Source organism: Nerophis ophidion, linkage group LG21 (genome assembly GCF_033978795.1).
Source record: "Nerophis ophidion isolate RoL-2023_Sa linkage group LG21, RoL_Noph_v1.0, whole genome shotgun sequence".
Taxonomy (NCBI): domain Eukaryota; kingdom Metazoa; phylum Chordata; class Actinopteri; order Syngnathiformes; family Syngnathidae; genus Nerophis; species Nerophis ophidion.
The window spans coordinates 25783084-25802109 of NC_084631.1; the positions used below are offsets into that span (position 1 = coordinate 25783084).

At 39.6% G+C, this 19026-nt stretch overlaps 1 protein-coding gene across 2 annotated transcripts in view; it reads right to left on the bottom strand.

Annotated features, from left to right (window-relative positions):
• phf1 (PHD finger protein 1) overlaps window positions 1-19026 on the bottom strand; it is a 70381-nt gene that overhangs the window by 32685 nt on the left and 18670 nt on the right. For both annotated transcript variants that reach the window (XM_061882354.1, XM_061882355.1), the window contains exons 4-6: window positions 9114-9208; window positions 4025-4173; window positions 3851-3946 (exon numbers count right to left, since the gene is read on the bottom strand). In XM_061882354.1, coding sequence (XP_061738338.1) covers window positions 3851-3946; window positions 4025-4173; window positions 9114-9208 — 340 coding nt within the window. The remainder of the gene's footprint in view (window positions 1-3850; window positions 3947-4024; window positions 4174-9113; window positions 9209-19026) is intronic.

Consider the following 19026-nt stretch of genomic DNA (forward strand, 5'->3'; position numbering starts at 1 on the left):
CAGTATGTATTCCGTACAATTGACTACTAAATGGTAACACCCGAATAAGTTTTTCAACTTGTTTAAGTTGGGGTCCACGTAAATAAATTCATGATTGGGGACATCTCTACGATGCTGATCCGACTCCGCTTGGGATGGTTTCCTGTGGACGGGACTCTCGCTGATGTCTTGGATCCGCTTTGAACTGAACTCTCGCGGCTGTGTTGGAGCCATTATGGATTGAATCATGTTAGACCCGCTCGACATCCATTGCTTTCGGTCCCCTAGAGGGGGGGGGTTGCCCACATTTGAGGTCCTCTCCAAGGTTCTCATAGTCATCATTGTCACTGGCGTCCCACTGGGTGTGAATTCTCCTTGCCCACTGGGTGTGAGTTTTCCTTGCCCTTATGTGGGTTCTTCCGATGATGTCGTTGTGGTTTGTACAGTCCTTTGAGACATTTGTGATTTAGGGCTATATAAATAAACATTGATTGACATTGATTGATGGTTCGAGCCCCGGAAAAGCGCACTATTTACCATTTTATCCGCTGGGTCTTGATTCCAACAGTCTGAATTTAAGGCCCTAAAATGTCGATAACTATCCTATAATCTCATAAGAGGTCTTTAAATACAATGTTGAAAAGTTGAAAGCCCACAGCAAAGTCGAATGACTTGCACAAGACGGATAGGTGCGAGTTCAACCATTTGTGGCTCCAGAACAATCAATTTGATGCATGCATGAAGCCAGTGTTTAGGACCCAGGTGTGGAGCCATTGAGGAGGAAAGCGAAACGAAGGATAATGTAAAAGTCAAAAATCCGAAATAAGTCTGTGTCAAAAGATGATGACAGACAATATATTGTTGTGTTGTCCTCTAGCATTGCTGACGTTCTGGTTCTTGATACAATAAAATACTTAACTTCACCGCACCTTTGGCAAGAAAACAGTTTTTGGCAAATCTGAAAAATGGCTGCTTTGATGTTTGCTAATAATGTTTTCTAGTAGTTTAATAATGTTTTCTTGTAGTTTACAATAGAAAGTCTCCTGGTGTATTTAGTTAGTTTAATCATTTTGCTTTCCAATGTAAAAGAGCAGTGAATGAATTAATTTAATTAAAATTAATTCTGGGGGCAGCACAGTGATACAGGGGTTAGTGCATGTGCCTCACAATACAAAGGTCGGGATCTTTCTTTGTTGAGTTTGCATGTTCTCCCCGTGAATGCGTGGGTTCCCTCCGGGTACTCCGGCTTCATTCCACCTCCAAAAAGCATGCACCTGGGGATAGGTTGATTGGCCAAACTAAATTGGCCCTAGTGTGTGAATGTGAGTGTGAATGTTGTCTGTCTATCTGTGTTGGCCCTATAAAGAGGTGGCGACTTGTCCATGGGGTACGCCGCCTTCCGCCCGAATGCAGCTGAGATAGGCTCCAGCACCCCCCACAACTCCGAAAGGGACAAGTGGTAGACAATGGATGGATGGAAAATCCATTCTGGCCCTCTGATTTTCCTTCATGTCTTTGTACTTCTTTGTCGGTATGGATGTGAAATGGTTTTTAAATTATTTTCAATATTGTCTTAAAAAGTTTCAAATTGAACTTGTTGAAAACTTCCCAGACATTGTTCTTACCAGTTTGGATGTGTTTGCCTTCGATTTAAGTTTAAATTGTGTCTTGATGAAATTAAACAATGGATGTCCGCTGACTTTTTGCAACTCAACGCCAAGAAAACGGAAATGCTGATTATCGGTCCTGCTAGAGACCGACACCTATTTAATAACACCACTTTAACATTTGACAACCAAACAATTAAACAAGGCGACTCTGTAAATAATCTGGGTATTATCTTCGACCCAACTCTCTCCTTTGAGCCACACATCAAGAGTGTTACTAAAACAACCTTTTTTCATCTCCGTAATATCGCTACAATTCGCTACATTTTGTCCACTAGCAACGTTGAAATCATTATCCATGCGTTTGTTACGTCTCGTCTCGATTACTGTAACGTATTATTCTCGGGTCTCCCCATGTCTAGCATTAAAAGATTACAGTTGGTACAAAATGCGGCCGCTAGACTTTCGACAAGAACAAGAAAGTTTGATCACATTACGCCTGTACTGGCTCACCTGCATTGGCTTCCTGTGCACTTATGATGTGACTTTAAGGTTTTACTACTTACGTATAAAATACTACACGGTCTAGCTCCAGCCTAGTTCCAGGAGACTGCACTCCTTCAACATTTGTAGAAAACTCCTGTGGATGTACTACCAGTCTGTGGTTGCCAGTGTTCTGTTCTACATGGTAGTGTGCTGGGGGGGCAGAACATCTAAGAAGGACAGCTCCAGACTTGAGAAACTGATCAGGCGGGCCGGTTCTACAATCGGAATGAAACTGGACTCACTGGTGACGGTGGCAGGGAAGAGGACTGTGGACAAACTAGTGAGCATCCTGGATGATGCCAGTCACCCTCTGCATAGCGTTATCAGTAGCCAGAGGAGCCTGTTCAGTTCTAGACTGCTTCATCCCAAGTGCAGGACTAATAGACTCAAGAACTCCTTTGTCCCACACGCCATTAGACTGTACAACTCCTATCTGGGACGGGGGTTATTAGGATGACAGGGGATGCAAAACATTAACAGTGCAATACGATTTCATAACATGGTCACTACTGCCTACTTTGTCTTGTTATATTCTTATTTTACTGTTATATTGTTATTCCCATTTTTATTATTTTTGTAATATTTCTCTATTTTGTTTCCTTTTAAACCCCCATTATTTACTTTTTTACTTTTTTTTTTTTAAATTGATCTCAACTCTGTACACTGCTGCTGGAATTTTAATTTTCCTGAAGGAACTCTCCTGAAGGAATCAATAAAGTACTATCCATCTATCTATCTATCTATCTATCTATCTATCTATCTATCTATCTATCTATCTATCTATCTATCTATCTATCTATCTATCTATCTATCTATCTATCTATCTATCTATCTATCTATCTATCTATCTATCTATCTATCTATCTATATTTGCCGATTATATTGGACCATATTTCCTGGCAAGAAATCTGCGTTCAAAGCAGATTCCCAGAGCCCAAAAAAAGTCTGCGGGCTACAGAGTGTTTTCTATTCGGGCCCCAGTACTTTGGAATGCCCTCCCGGTAACAGTTTGAGATGGTACCTCAGTAAAAGCAATTAAGTCACATCTTAAAACTCATTTGTATAGTCTAGCCTTTAAATAGACCCCCTTTTTGGACCAGTTGATCTGCCGTTTCTTTTCTTTTTCTCCCACATATGCGGTCCTCTCCAAGGTTTCTCATAGTCATCATTGTCACTGTCACCAACGTCCCACTGGGGTGAATTTTTCCTTGCCCTTTGGGCTCTGTACCGAGGATGTCGTTGTGGTTTGTGCAGCCCTTTGAGACACTTGTGATTTAGGGCTATATAAATAAACATTGATTGATATTTTCAATAAATCTTATAGGTTCCAGCACCCCTCGAAACCCCGAAAGGGACAAGCGGTAGGAAATGGATGGATGGATAGACGGAATCATTTTTAGATTTCTTTTTCTACATTTAAAACACTTCCTTGTGGTCAAAATGTTACATCGATTACGTTTTACAGACCATCTTCAAAGCGCTTTCTGACTGTCTTTAACATTTTGCCCTTATTTTTATGCATTCTAAATGGTAAATAAATGCAATCAATTTTACAATGGAGCCTACTGGAGTCGATCTATTAAGCCCTGAAAAACATCCAAACACATAAAGTAACTATTGTTACAGTTGGTGTTTGAATTCTTTAAATTAAAATCCATACAATTTAACAAAAAACTTACTTATTATGTGAGAATCGGTGTAGGATGTAAGTCCCTTACCTGTCCCCGTACAGCAGAGGCTTGGTCAGACACTGAGTACAGGCCTCGTGGAACCACTGACCGCAGCTTCCACACTGCAGCATCTTTAGGTTCCACCTGCAGGACCCCCCCAAAAAGAAAGACGTTCGTATTATTTGCAATCGTTTTGAGCTCCAACTCGGTGATGTCGCTCACTCTCCGGGTCCGGCACAGTAGCAGTAACACTGCTGCTGATTGGACAGATGGTGCGTGTCCCAGTCCAGCGACGTCAGCTGGTAGGGGAGCCTCAGTTTCATGAACTGCATGAGGCGGGCAAAGCGTCCACGCTTCATGGCGCCGCCTCTCTGCAAAACACAATGGGAGGACAGGACTTTGGAATGAGTGTGGTAATGTGTGTGTGTGTGTGCGTATGTATGTATGTGTGTGCGTTGTAGAAGGGCTGTCACCTCAAGAAGTGTGTACTACTATTCTGCTGCCAATGTCGGGTCAGCTGTGAGGGACGGGGCCACATTTGGACAATTAACTCCTTTCTTTTAGCATCTTTGCAGAACTGGAGCATCTATGGTTGATTGATTTGAAGTCTACTGTGCGTAACTGGAATGTCATTTTTCAGTTTTACTACTATTGACTGTGCGCAAAGCCTCAGACAGGATGTAGGACATTTAATCCAGAATTATACCAGGTGTTGTACTTGTGGTTTTGTGTTGGCTGCTAATTGTGTAACGACCCGCGATACATTCTAAAAACACTGTATTTTCCGGACTGTTTAAGCCGCACCCACAGAATTTTAGAAGAAAAATATTTTTCCATATATTATAGCTGCACCGGACTATAAGCTGCAGATATATATGTTGTGAAATACCCAGAAAGATTCTGTAAATGTTTATTTACATACCTTAGTTACCGTATTTCCTTGAATGTAATATGCGCCTGCTTTGAATTACTGCCGGGTCAAAGTCGCTCCCCAAATTTATTAGCGCATGCTTACTTTTACCGCCGGGTCAAATTCGTGACGCCACGAGTAACGCTTCCCCTGCGGTAATTTTCAAAATGGCGGAGGAGTTTTTTTTTTTTTTTTTGCTTTTACTATGCGTAAACCAGGGGTCTTGTTCCACAGCCATACAGATCACACTGATGGTTGTGATATAAAACAACTTTAACACTCTGCGAACCCACACCAAACACATTTCGGGAGAACATCGGCTCTGTAACACATTATAAACGCAACATAAGAATTTCCCACAATGCCATGCATCCATGACTCTTGGTGTGGGTTCACAGAGTGTGGCACATATTAGTAAGAGTGTTAATGTTGTTTATATCACAACCATCGGTTTAAAAGGTATGACTGTTGACCAAGTATGCAATACAATCTCGTATGAGAAGCAGCAAAATGCATGCGTCCGGGCGGCACGCAGATAGCGTTGTGTAAAGGTGGTCGCGATGACATATTGTAGAGCAGTTGTCCCCAACCACCGGGCCGCGGGCGCAGGAGAATTTTTCATATATATATATATTTTTTTTTTATCACACTCAATTTTTTACTGCATGCCATTGATAAGCGCAGGAGTGAGAAGAGGTTTTAAAATTATTAGCGCCTGCTTACTTTTACCGCATGCCTTGAATAAGCGCAGGAGTGAGAAGAGGTTTTAAATTAATTAGCGCCCCGGCGGCTATTCAAATGGTGTTGTACAACGGCTGATCAAACAAAACAGAAGTCATCGTCATGGACCCACTAGCTGCGCAAGCTAGCTCTTCAATCAGCTAAACAAACTTAATAACTCCATGGGGACGTTTTTGGTGAGTTTACAAAACTGAAACAATACAAAAATAATGCCATTGTATGTTAATAATACTAAAAACACCCATAAACGTGCAGTGCATTTTAATACTTGGCACTTTCTTAAAAGTACACTAACTTGTCCTCAGCCATCATGCTATCTTTAGCATGCTAACGTTTTTATGCTATCTTTTTAGCTATTTGTGTATGTTTAAACCTAAAAAACATGGATTTGAATACTTGGCACCATCTTAAAAGTATGCTAACATATTTTATATTTGCATGCTAACGTATCATGCTAGCTTTTTTGCTATTTTTGTATGTTCGAACTTAAAACTCATGGATATGGATACTTCTCCCCATTTTACAAGTATGCTAACATATCTTTTGTTAGCATGCTATTGTTTTATTTTAGCTTTTATATTTGTGTATGTTTTAACCTTGAAGTCATAGATTTGAATACTTGGCCCCATCTTAGAAGTATGCTAACGTCTCTTACGTTAGCATGCTATTGTTTCATTCTAGCGTTTTAGCTAATTTTGTATTATTTTAAACCTAAAAATAATGGATTTGGTATACTTTCTATCTTAGAAGTATACTAACGTCTTTTGTATTAACATGCTAACGTTTCGTGCTAACTTTTTCATTATTTCCGTATGTTTAAACCTAAGAATAATGGATTTGAGGGACTTTGTGCCATCTTAGAAGTATACTAACATCTTTATATTAACATGCATACGTTTCCTGTTAGCTTATAAGCAAATTGTGTATGTTTCAAACTAAAAACCATGGATTTGGATACTTAGCTCCATCTTAGACGTACACTAACGTCTTTTATATTAGCATGCTATTGTTTCATGCTAGCTTTTTAGCTAATTTTGTGTGTTCAAACCTAAAAATTATGGCTTTGGGATACTTTGCGCCGTCTTAGAAGTATACTAACGTCTTTATATTAACATGCTAACGTTTCCCACTTGCTTTTAAGCTTTTTGTGTATGTTTCAACCTAAAAATCATGGATATGGATACTTAGCTCCATCTTAGAAGTACGTTAACGTCTTTTATATCAGCATGTTATTGTTTCATGCTAGCTTTTTAGCTAATTTGTGTGTTCAAACCTAAAAATTATGGCTTTGGGATACTTTGCGCCGTCTTAGAAGTATACTAACGTCTTTATATTAACTTGCTAACGTTTCCTGCTTGCTTTTAAGCTTTTTGTGTATGTTTTAACCTGAAACTCATGGATATGGATACTTAGCTCCATCTTAGAAGTACGCTAACATCTTTTATATCAGCATGCTATTGTTTCATGCTAGCTTTTTAGCAAAATTTGTATGTTCAAACCTAAAAATAATGGATTTGGATACTAGGCCTCATCTTAGACGTATGCTAATGTCTTTTATATGAACATGCTATTGTTTCATACTAGCTTTTTAGCTAATTTCGTATGTTCAAAACTGAAAATAATGGATTTCGGATTCTTTGCGCCATCTTAGAAGTTTACTAACATCTTTTATATTAACATGCTAAAATTTCGTGCTAGCTTTTTAGCTATTTGTGTATGTTTTAACCTAAAAACCATGGATTTGGATACTCACGCCATCTTAAAAGTATACTAAAATCTTTTATATTAACATGCTAATGTTTCCTGCTTGCTTTTAAGGTTTTTGTGTATGTTTCAACCTAAAACTCATGGATATGGATACTTAGCTCCATCTTAGAAGTACGCTAACGTCTTTTATGTCAGCATGCTATTGTTTCATGCTAGCTTTTTAGCTAATTTTGTATTTTCAAACTTAAAAATAATGGATTTGGGATGCTTGGCGCCATCTTAGACGTATACTAACGTCTTTTGTGTGAACATGCTAACGTTTCCTGCTAGCTTTTAAGCTTTTTATGCATGTTTCAATCCAAAACTCATGGATATGGATACTTAGCTCCATCTTAGAAGTACGCTAACGTCTTTTATATCAGCAAGCTATTGTTTCATGCTGGGGTTTTAGCTAATTTTGTATTTTCAAACCTAAAAATAATGGATTTGGATACTTGGCCTCATCTTAGACTTATGCTAACGTCTTTTATATGAACATGCTATTGTTTCATACTAGCTTTTTAGCTAATTTCGTATGTTCAAAACTGAAAATAATGGATTTCGGATTCTTTGCGCCATCTTACAAGTTTACTAACATCTTTTATATTAACATGCTAACATTTCGGGCTAGCTTTTTAGCTATTTGTGTATGTTTCAACCTAAAAACCATGGATTTGGATACTCGGGGCCATCCTAGAAGTATACTAAAGTCTTTTATATTAACATGCTAACGTTTCCTGTTTGCTTTTAAGCTTTTTGTGTATGTTTCAACCTAAAACTCATGGATATGGATACTTAGCTCCATCTTAGAAGTACACTAACATCTTTTATGTCAGCATGCTATTGTGTCATGCTAGCTTTTTAGCTAATTTTGTATGTTCAAACCTAAAAATAATGGATTTGGATACTTTGCCTCATCTTAGACGTATGCTAACGTCTTCTATATGAACATGCTATTGTTTCATACTAGCTTTTTAGCTAATTTCGTATGTTCAAAACTGAAAATAATGGATTTTGGATTCTTTGCGCCATCTTACAAGTTCACTAACATCTTTTATATTAACATGCTAACATTTCGTGCTAGCTTTTTAGCTATTTGTGTATGTTTCAACCTAAAAACCATGGATTTGGATACTCGGGGCCATTTTAGAAGTATACTAAAGTCTTTTATATTAACATGCTAACGTTTACTGCTTGCTTTTAAGCTTTTTTTGTATGTTTCAACCTAAAACTCATGGATATGGATACTTAGCTCCATCTTAGAAGTACGCTAACGTCTTTTATGTCCGCATGCTATTGTTTCATGCTAGCTTTTTAGCTAATTTTGTATTTTCAAACCTAAAAATAATGGATTTGGATACTTGGCGCCATCTTAGAAGTATACTAACGTCTTTTGTATGAACATGTTAACGTTTCGTGCTAGCTTTATACCTATTTGTGGATGTTTCAACGTATCAATGATGAATTTGGATATTTGGCGCCATCTTAGAAGTATGCCGGCTTTCACCGACCCCAGGTCAGAGGTTCATGGCACAGACAGCGGACCCATCAAAATTTCCGCAGGGAATTTTCTAGTCGGGACATATTGAGGCTGTTTAATGAGCCAAATCCAAATGGGCCCTGCATTGTTAAATTTTTCTGTATGTTGAATTTTACTTCATCATCCCTCAGAGCAGTCTGTAATATTATGTCCGTTTTATGTCACTAAATAAAGTTGCAGCGTCGAGTAGAACTAGCTGTGTGTTACGGTTAAGTCGCACACCTCTGCCGACTCGAACCACGATAAATATGCACATATTGTTTGATTAACATTTTGTCTTTGATATAGTCGAATGTTTGCGAGTGTAGCTACAGTTTTCCCAAGACTCCTGTGTTTCCTTCTAATGACAATGTTGCGAAGATAGCGGCCCCAACCTTGGTGGCGACCGCAAAGACACACTGGCGACATATCCAGGAATCGCTGTCAGCTTCCGGCTCGATGGTGGGCGTGTGGCACTCGGGATGATAACCTGAAACGAGAGCGGCAGGCAGAGCGTTTCATTGGCATTTTACTTGACAGGCAGCCTGAGCGACAATAATGGCAACGCGAGCGCCTCCAACCCCCTTTTTTAGCCCCTTTATGCTGGGGTTTGTAGATGCACCGCGACGCATCCTGTCATGACAATGTTTGGCGTCCTGGTCGCGGGAAGTCTGTTTATCAGCATATTCCCCACCGCCTCCCAAGAAATACCATACAGCTGCCATGTTTGTCTGCGGTTGTTTCCTGCTGCTCACTTTTAACGCACCAATATGGAGTCGTTTGTCGTTGAAAGAAGTCAAGATCATGTGGATGCCGCACTGACTTGTCACAAGTAAAAGGCCTCATTTTTGTTTCCATGGTGACCCTGCATCACCACATGATCTGCGGTAGACACTGTGTAGGTGTCAAAGAAAATCTATTTTACGATGAATCGCGATTGTTATGTGTAACAATTCTTAATCGTTTAAAAATATATATATATTAATCTGTCCACCATTGCACTTTGTATGCAACGACAAACTGTCCATCTTTGTCATTCCGCAGATTTTCTCCATGGATGGTTTTTATATACAAATCACTTCTTGGCCTGGTTCCCCCTAATGCAGGGGTAGGGAACCTATGGCTCTCGAGTCAGATGTGACTCTTTTGATGACTGCATTTGGCTCTCGGATAAATCTTAGCTGACGTTGCTTAACACGATAAGTAATTAATAATTTTGCTGGTAATCACAGTGTTAAAAATAACCTTCAAAATATAAAACATTCTCATGCATTTTTACCATCTACCGCACCTGTTCAAGAAGTCGCATTCAAGAAGTATTTTATGTATTATTGGTTAGCTTCAGAATATCAATGTTATTAAAAAGAATAAGAGATGCACGCATTTAGTTGTTGTAAACAGGGAACACTGTACAAGGGTACAGGTCTACGGATTTCTCCTCATTGAGCTGAATTGAACCCTGTCTCTGTTTAATTCCTTGCTTTTTGTCTGTTTAATAGATATCATCAGTGTTTGAACCTGACAGTTGTATTCAGTGTTAAAAATATTATACAGCTCTCACGGAAATACATTTTAAAATATTTGGCTATCATGACTCTCTCAGGCAAAAAGGTTCCCAACCCCTCCCCTAATGTATGCGCTTTTATGTGTGGACTCCAGTCGCCACGGTTTGTGGTCACTGGACTTCCTTGGCATGTTGGTTCCTAAAGCCAACGCAAGTCTCTGTAAAAAAAAAAAAAAAAGACTTCAGATTTACTGTTCCATGGTCTTGGAATAAATCACCAACGAATCTGAGGTTGCCTGAACTCATCACTTTGGGCGAATTTCATGCCATTTTAAAGAATGGAGAAACAGTTTATTAGGCACTGTACTTGTTGTTAAATAGTTTTTTACTGAAACATTTTATTTTTACCTAGTGCAGTGTTTTTCAACCTTTTTTGAGCAAAGGCACATTTTTTTCATTAAAAAAAAAATATGGAGGCACTCCACCAGCAGAAAAGATTAAGAAAATGAAACTCCATCAGGTTGTCGTGCCTTATTTTGAGTTTTTTGTTGTTTTCTATGTGCAGTGCTTTAGTTATTTTGGTGATCCTTCCTGTTTTGTTGGGGTTCTCCTGTAGCAGCGTCACGCCTTCCTTTGAGTGCTATTGCCTGCACCTGCTTTGTTTTCGCAAACAAGACTATTCAAGTTGTGCGCACGCTATCTTTCTTTGTGTAGACATTGTTGATTTTCATGTCATGTACGGATGTACTTTGTGGACGTCGTCTTTGCTCCACATGCTGTAAGTTTTTGCTGTCGTCCAGCATTCTGTTTTTGTTTACTTTGTAGCCAGTTCAGTTTTACTTTTGTTTTGCATAGCCATCTCTGTGCTTCAATTTCTTTTCCTAGCAGGACTAGCCTTGTGTTCATTTATGGTTTAAGGCAGGGGTCGGGAACCATTTTGGCTGAGAGAGCCAAGAAGCCAATTTCTGTAAGAGCCATATAATATATATATATTTTTAACACTGAACACAACTAAACGTGTGCATTTTTAAGTAAGACCAACATTTGAAGAGTATAATAGGTCTCTTATTCTGCGACAGCGACAGGTGCGTAGATGGCCAACCTGGGCCTTGTTATCTAATCACCTGTCGCTCTGTTTATAAGCAGCAGCCAGGAGGAGAGACGAGGTTGGGGCTGGAGCAAGAGTGCGAGCGAGAACGAAAGAAAAAGACAATTGCTGGGAAGCAACTGAGAGACTTATTGAAAAATAAAAGAAATATTGTAACCCTGAAACAGGCTCTCATGTCGGTGCTTGGTGGTCTGAAGAACCCCCAGGTGGGCAAGCCCTACACTAACCAATAATAAATAAATTACTTCTTACCATTAATGCAACTTCTTGAACAAGTGCGGTAGAAAAAAGGATGGATGGATTCAAATGCATGAGCATGTTTTATATTTTGAACGTTATTTTTAACACTGTGATTACAAGTGGAATTATTCATTACTTATTGTGTTAAGCAATGTCAACTCATATTTATCCGAGAGCCAGATGCAGTCATCAAAAGAGCCGCATCTGGCTCGCGAGCCATGGTTCCCTACCCCTGGTTTATGGGTTACATACCTTTTTTACCTGCATGCTGTCTCCCGTTGTGCTCTAAGTATTGGTATCACGACAAACCATCCTCGACGCGTCACGGCTTCTACAAAGCAATGAACTACCTGCTGCCACCTACTGATGTGGAGTATTACGTGGTTATCCTGCCAAGCTCTACACAGCACAGGCACTAAACAACGGCATCCATCCATCCATCCATCCATCATCTTCCGCTTATCCGAGGTCAGGTCGCGGGGGCAGCAGCCTAAGCAGGGAAGCCCAGACTTCCCTATCTCCAGCCACTTTGTCTAACTCTTCCCGGGGGATCCCGAGGCGTTCCCAGGCCAGCCGGGAGACATAGTCTTCCCAACGTGTCCTGACGTGCCCTAAACACATCCCTAGGGAGGCGTTCGGGTGGCATCCTGACCAGATGCCCGAACCACCTCATCTGGCTCCTCTCGATGTGGAGGAGCAGCGGCTTTACGTTGAGCTCCTCCCGGATGGCAGAGCTTCTCACCCTATCTCTAAGGGAGAGCCCCGCCACCCGGTGGAGGAAACTCATTTCGGCCGCTTGTACCCGTGATCTTATCCTTTCGGTCATGACCCAAAGCTCATGACCATAGGTAAGGATGGGAACGTAGATCGACCGGTAAATTGAGAGCTTTGCCTTCCGGCTCAGCTCCTTCTTCACCACAACGGATCGATACAACGTCCGCATTACTGAAGACGCCGCACCGATCCGCCTGTCGATCTCACGATCCACTCTTCCCCCACTCGTGAACAAGACTCCTAGGTACTTGAACTCCTCCACTTGGAGCAGGGTCTCCTCCCCAACCCGGAGATGGCACTCCACCCTTTTCCGGGCGAGAGCCATGGACTCGGACTTGGAGGTGCTGATTCTCATTCCGGTCGCTTCACACTCGGCTGCGAACCGATCCAGTGAGAGCTGAAGATCCCGGCCAGATGAAGCCATCAGGACTACATCATCTGCAAAAAGCAGAGACCTAATCCCGTGGCCACCAAACCGGATCCCCTCAACGCCTTGGCTGCTCCTAGAAATTCTGTCCATAAAAGTTATGAACAGAATCGGTGACAAAGGACAGCCTTGGCGGAGTCCAACCCTCACTGGAAACGTGTCCGACTTACTGCCAGCAATGCGTAACAACGGCACATTTTTCTAAATATTGATTTGCAAAATATATATTTTGGACCAATTAGGTGAAGTTGCATAATTTCCCGTGGCACACAACGGTTGAAAAACCCTGACCTAGTGGGCGCTCTTGCAAAAGAGATTTCAATCTCAATGAGTTTTCTTACCTGGTTAAATAAAAGGAACACTAATAATAGTAATAATGGATAAAAAAGTATAGAAAGTAACACTTTCCCTAGTGTCCACTAAATATGTTTCCATGCACTAAATGAGTCTGATTTCTCACGTTATTCAGCTTTAAACAAGTATCCTATAAACCTTGGAAACACTTTAATCTGATCGGGTTTGGCTTTTTTTTAGAAGTCGGACTAACACACCTAGATTCTGCGATTGAAAACCAGATATGTCAAGTGGGTGTGTGCCATAGGGTGGGGGACGCTTCGTGTGGCGCACAGAATATCCGTCAACACTTATTCGTGTCTCGTTTTCTGGGTAGCTACTCGTTCTTACACCCTAAGTTGTTACGGGACTATGTCCCCGGACTGCCGAAGCCGGTCAAAAGCTCGAGAAAACTTGTTCGTCCTTTCCCATGGCTACTTTTAACGTGAACAATAATAAAAATGGGCCCGACGCTTGGCCCCTTTTGGTGGCTTGTTATCCAGGTAGCTACTCGTTCTTACGCCTCTAAATAGTTACGGGACTATGTGCCAGGACTGCTGAAGCCGAGCCGAAGGTCCAGAACGGGGGGGAAACACCTGTCCGTCCGTTCCCCATGTCTACTTTTAACGTGAACAGTCGTACAGATGGGCCCAACGCTTGGTCTCTTTTGGTGGCTTGTTATCCGGGTAGCTACTCGTTCTTACTCCCCTAAATAGTTACAGGACTATATCCCAGGACTGCGGAGGCCGACCCGAAGGTCCAGAACGGGGGGAACACGTCAATCAATGTCAATCAATCAATCAATGTTTATTATTTATATAGCCCTAAATCACAAGTGTCTCAATGGGCTGCACAAGCCTCGACGACATCCTCGGTTCAGAGCCCACATAAGGGCAAGGAACAACTCACAACCCAGTGGGACGTCGATGTGAATGACTATGAGGAGCTTGGGAGAGGAACACAGATGTGTGTGACCCCCCCACCCACCTAAAGGGGAGACCGGATGCAATGGACATCCGGTCCATTGCATCTGGTCCTTTTAACACCTGTCCGTCCGTTCTCCATGGCTTCTTTTAACATGAACAATGGTAAAAATGGGCCCAACGCTTGGCCTCTTTTGGTGGCTTGTTATCCGGGTAAATACTAAACCTTAGGCCCCCAAATAGTTACGGGACTATGTCCCAGGACTGCTGAAGCCGACCCAATGGTCCAGAAAGGACATGCCCTTCCGTTCCCCATGCCTACTTTTAACGTGAACAATCGTAAAAATGGGCCCAACGTTTGACCTCTTTTGGAGGCTTGTTATCCGGGTAGCTACTAGTTCTTACGCCCCTAAATTGTTTCTGGAATATGTCCTAGGACTGCTGAAGCCGACCCGAAGGTCCAGAACGCGGGGGAAACACCTGTCCGTCCCTTCCCCATGCCTACTTCTAACGTGAACAATGGTAAAAATGGGGCCAATGCTTGGCCCCTTTATGTGGCTTGTTATCCGGGAAGCTACTCGTTTTTACGCCCCTAAATGGTTACGGGACTATGTCCCAGGACTGCTGAAGATGACCCGAAGATCCAGAAAAACACCTGTCCGTCCGTTCCCCATGCCTACTTCTAACGTGAACAATGGTAAAAATGGGCCCATTGCTTGGCCTCTTTTGGTGGCTTGTTATCCGGGTAGCTACTCGTTCTTACGCCTCTATATAGTTACTGGACTATCTCCCAGCACGGCAGAAACCAACCGGAAGGTCCAGAACCGGGGGAGGGGGACACACACCTGTACGTCTGTTCCCTGTGGCTACTTTTAACGTGAACAGTGGTAAAAATGGGCCCAACGCTTGGCCTCTTTTGGTGGCTTTTTATCCGGGTAGCTACTCGTTCTTACGCCTCTACCTTGTTCCAGGACTAAAACCTGGAAGCGTATTGCATTCTCTCAAAAACCAGTTGACATTTGGAATGAATAGACTGTTCATTTGCAGCGCTAATTCAACGAACGGAACATTTTGAAGTGCATCAAGGGGAGAAAAAAGAAACAGATTTATTTAAGAGACTCGCAAAGGAAATAGATAAGGTCTGCTTCATTCGGACTCCAGACTCCAGGTATATGAGAGACGATCAGAGATTAGCATCTTTGGTAGGTCATAATTGCGAATGTGAATATGTTCTTATTTGTCTGGAATGAATCCTTAATATCTAAACGAGGAAGTCAATAAGCGGGTGTGTTGCTAAGTGTTGGTACATTACATTACCTAGAAGGCTTAGAGCTATAGACAGGAACTGCTAGCATGACAATGACGCCGCTTGAGCAATGTAAAGTTTATATAATTTTACGTGTTGTTCCTGCTTCACGCATAACAAACATAAGTTTTGATTAGGCCAGAAGTATGCAGGCCGCAGGAAAAAAATGTTCTTCAACAAAAAAACAACATAGAAAGGTTAAATGAAAGAGAAAAGATGAAATATAACAAGAAAAAGTTGCAATGATGACTTTAATAACACAAAGCTGCCATGCAGACTGTTTTTTTTTTCTTTAAAATGTCTTTGCTCAGAAAATAATAATGAATTAAAATCAGTGTTTTTATGAATTATTACCCTGCGACCGGTTAGGGTTAGGGTTAAAAAGGGATAAGCGGTAGAAAATGGATAGATGCATGGATGGATGAACTATTGAAGATTCCAATTACTTCACATCAAATATTCTACTTAGACATTATTGGAGGGTAATATGTTGCATATTTTGTGTTTTTGTGTTTTTTCTATGACAAAAAAGGGCATAAAACCAACCAAAAAAACCTAAACAAATAATAAAAATGTATAATTGACGTATAGGTCCGAAGTTGATCTCGAGGTTTGAGCTTTGAAAAAAATTAAAATAAAATGTTGTATAACTTATTTTTAACACTTTTATGAGTGGGGCCCTTATGGATTCCTAGAAAATTAGCGAGATGTTGTTTTTTAAATTAAAATGTCTAGGGATACTTGGTTGACATATAAAAATCTAGCATGAAACAATAGCATGCTAATGTTAGAGATGTTAGCATACTTTTAAGATAGTGCCATGTATCCCAAGACATTTTAATTAATAAAAATAAATACAAAAATCGCACAAATGTTCTAGGGATCCAAAAGGGCCCCACTCATAAAACTGTTAAAAATAAGTCATCCAACTCACAAAGATTTTGTGAGATTTTTGTTGTTGTTGATAAAATATCTTCACTCCAAAAAATAATAATGAATCAAAATCATTGTTGTGAATTATTGACCTATTGAAAGCTCAAATTAATTCACATCAAATATTCCACTTTATAATATTGCGTATTTTGTGTTTTTGCCGTAAAAAACGAAGTTTTCGACTACAAAAAAGGGCATAAAACAAACAAAAAAATCATAAACAAATAATAAAACCTTATAATTGACGCATAGATCTGCAGTTAATCTTGAGGTTTAAGCGTTGTAAAAAAAAAAAAAAAATTAAAAAAAGTTGTATGAGATAGGCACCAGCGCCCCCCACGATCCCAAAGGGAATAAGCGGTTGAAAATGGATGGATGGATGGATGGACTTATTTTTAACACTTTTATGACTGGGCCCCTTTTTCAACCCTGGAAAATGAGGGATATATATATTTTTTTTGATTAATTAAAATGTCTTGGGATACTTGGCTGATATATAAAAAGCTAGCATGAAACAATAGCATGCTTATGTTAGAGATGTTAGCATACTTCTAAAATAGGGCCAAGTATCCAAATCCATGATTTTTGGGATGAAACATATACACAAATAGCTAAAAATCTAGAATAAAACAATAGCATTCTAATATAAGAGTTGTTAACATACTTCTAAGATGGCGCCAAATATCCCAAGACATTTTAATTAATTAAAAAAAAATCACAAATTTCCTAGGCATCCAAAAGGGCCCCATTCATAAAAGTGTAGGAAGTAAGTCATCCAATTCCCAAATAATTTGTGAGAGTTTGTTTGTTGTTGTTAAAATGTTTACTCCAAAAAATAGTTGTGAATTATTGACCTATTGAAAGCGCCAATATTCCACTTTATTGTTGTTTTTTGCCCAAAAATATTGCGAATTTTAAGTTTTTGCCATGAACCAAGTTTTCAATGACAAAAAAGGGCATAAAACAAAAAAAACCTGAAAAAATATAAAAAACTTATAATTGACGCACGGATCCAAAGTTGGTCTAGAGATTTAAGCCTTAAAAATTTGAAAATTTTTAAAAATGTCTGACTTATTATTAGCAGGTTTTATGAGTGTTTTTGCATCCGTAACAAAATGTTTTTTTAAATTAATTTATTTATTTTTTTGTTTGTTTATTTTATAAATCTATCCATCCCTTTCCTACCGCTTGTTCCATTTGTGGTCGCGGGGGGTGCTGGAGCCTATCTCAGCTGCATTCAGGCAGAAGGCGGGCTCCACCCTGGACAAGTCGCCACCTCATTACAGGACCAACACAGTTAGACAGACAACATTCACACTCACATTCACACACTAGGGCCAATTTAGTGTTGCCAATCAACTGATGTCTTAGCTCAAAAAAAATATCAATGAATCAAAATCATTGTGAATTATTGAGTTATTGAAGGCTCCAATTACTTCACATAAGTTATACTGTGGGGCGGTAAACCTCGGTTGATAGAGGGGCTGTGCCAGCAGCTTGAGGGTTCCAGGTTCGATCCCCGCTTCCACCACACTAGTCACTGCCGTGGTGTCCTTGGGCAAGACACTATATCCACCTGCTCCCAGTGCTACCCACACTGGTTTAAATGTAACTTAGATATTGGGTTTCACTATGAAAAGTGCTTTGGGTCACTAGAGAAAAGCGCTGTATAAATATAATTCACTTCACATCAAAAATAGCATATTTAGAGTTTTTGCCTTAAAAAAAATGTTTTTTTCTTTAACAAAGAGGGTATAAAACTTTAAAAATACAACTTTCTGTCAACAGATGGATCTGAAGTTGCTTTAGAGCAGGGGTCACCAACCTTTTTGAAACCAAGAGCTACTTCTTGGGTACTGATTAATCTGGAGGGCTACCAGTTTGATACACACTTAAATAAATTGCCAGAAATAGCCAATTTGCTCAATTTACCTTTATCTCTATGTTATTATATATAATTAATGATATGTATCTTAGTGAAAATACTAAACATCTTAATGATTTCTCACAATAAATATATATTTTTGATGACATATTTTAAGTAGGTTAAAATCCAATCTGCACTTTGTTAGAATATATAACGAATTGGACCAAGCTATATTTCTAACAAAGACAAATTATTATTTCTTCTAGATTTTCCAGAACATTTTTTAAAAAAAATCAAAAGACTTTGAAACTAAGATTCTACAGATTTTCTATATTTGCCAGAATATATTTTTTTAATTTCAATCATAATAAGTTTGAAAAAATATTTCACAAATATTCTTCGTCGAAAAAACAGAAGCTAAAATGAAGAATTAAATTTAAATGTATTTATTATTCTTTACAATAAAAAAAAATGTACTTGAACATTGATTTAAATTGTCAGGAAAAAGAGGAAGGAATTTAAAAGGTAAAAAGGTATATGTGTTTAAAAATCCTAAAATAATTTTTAAGGTTGTATTTTTTCTCTAAAATTGTCTTTCTGAAAGTTATAAGAAGCAAAGTAAAAAAAAAAAAGAATTTATTTAAACAAGTGAAGACCAAGTCTTTAAAATATCTTCTTGGATTTTCACATTCTATTTGAGTTTTGTCTCTCTTAGAATTAAAAATGTCAAGCAAAGCGAGACCAGCTTGCTAGTAAATAAATAAAATTCAAAAAAATAGAGGCAGCTCACTATTTGAGCTATTTTTAGAACAGGCCAGCGCGCGACTCATCTGGTCCTTACGGGCTACCTGGTGCTCGCGGGCACCGCGTTGGTGACCCCTGCTCTAGAGATT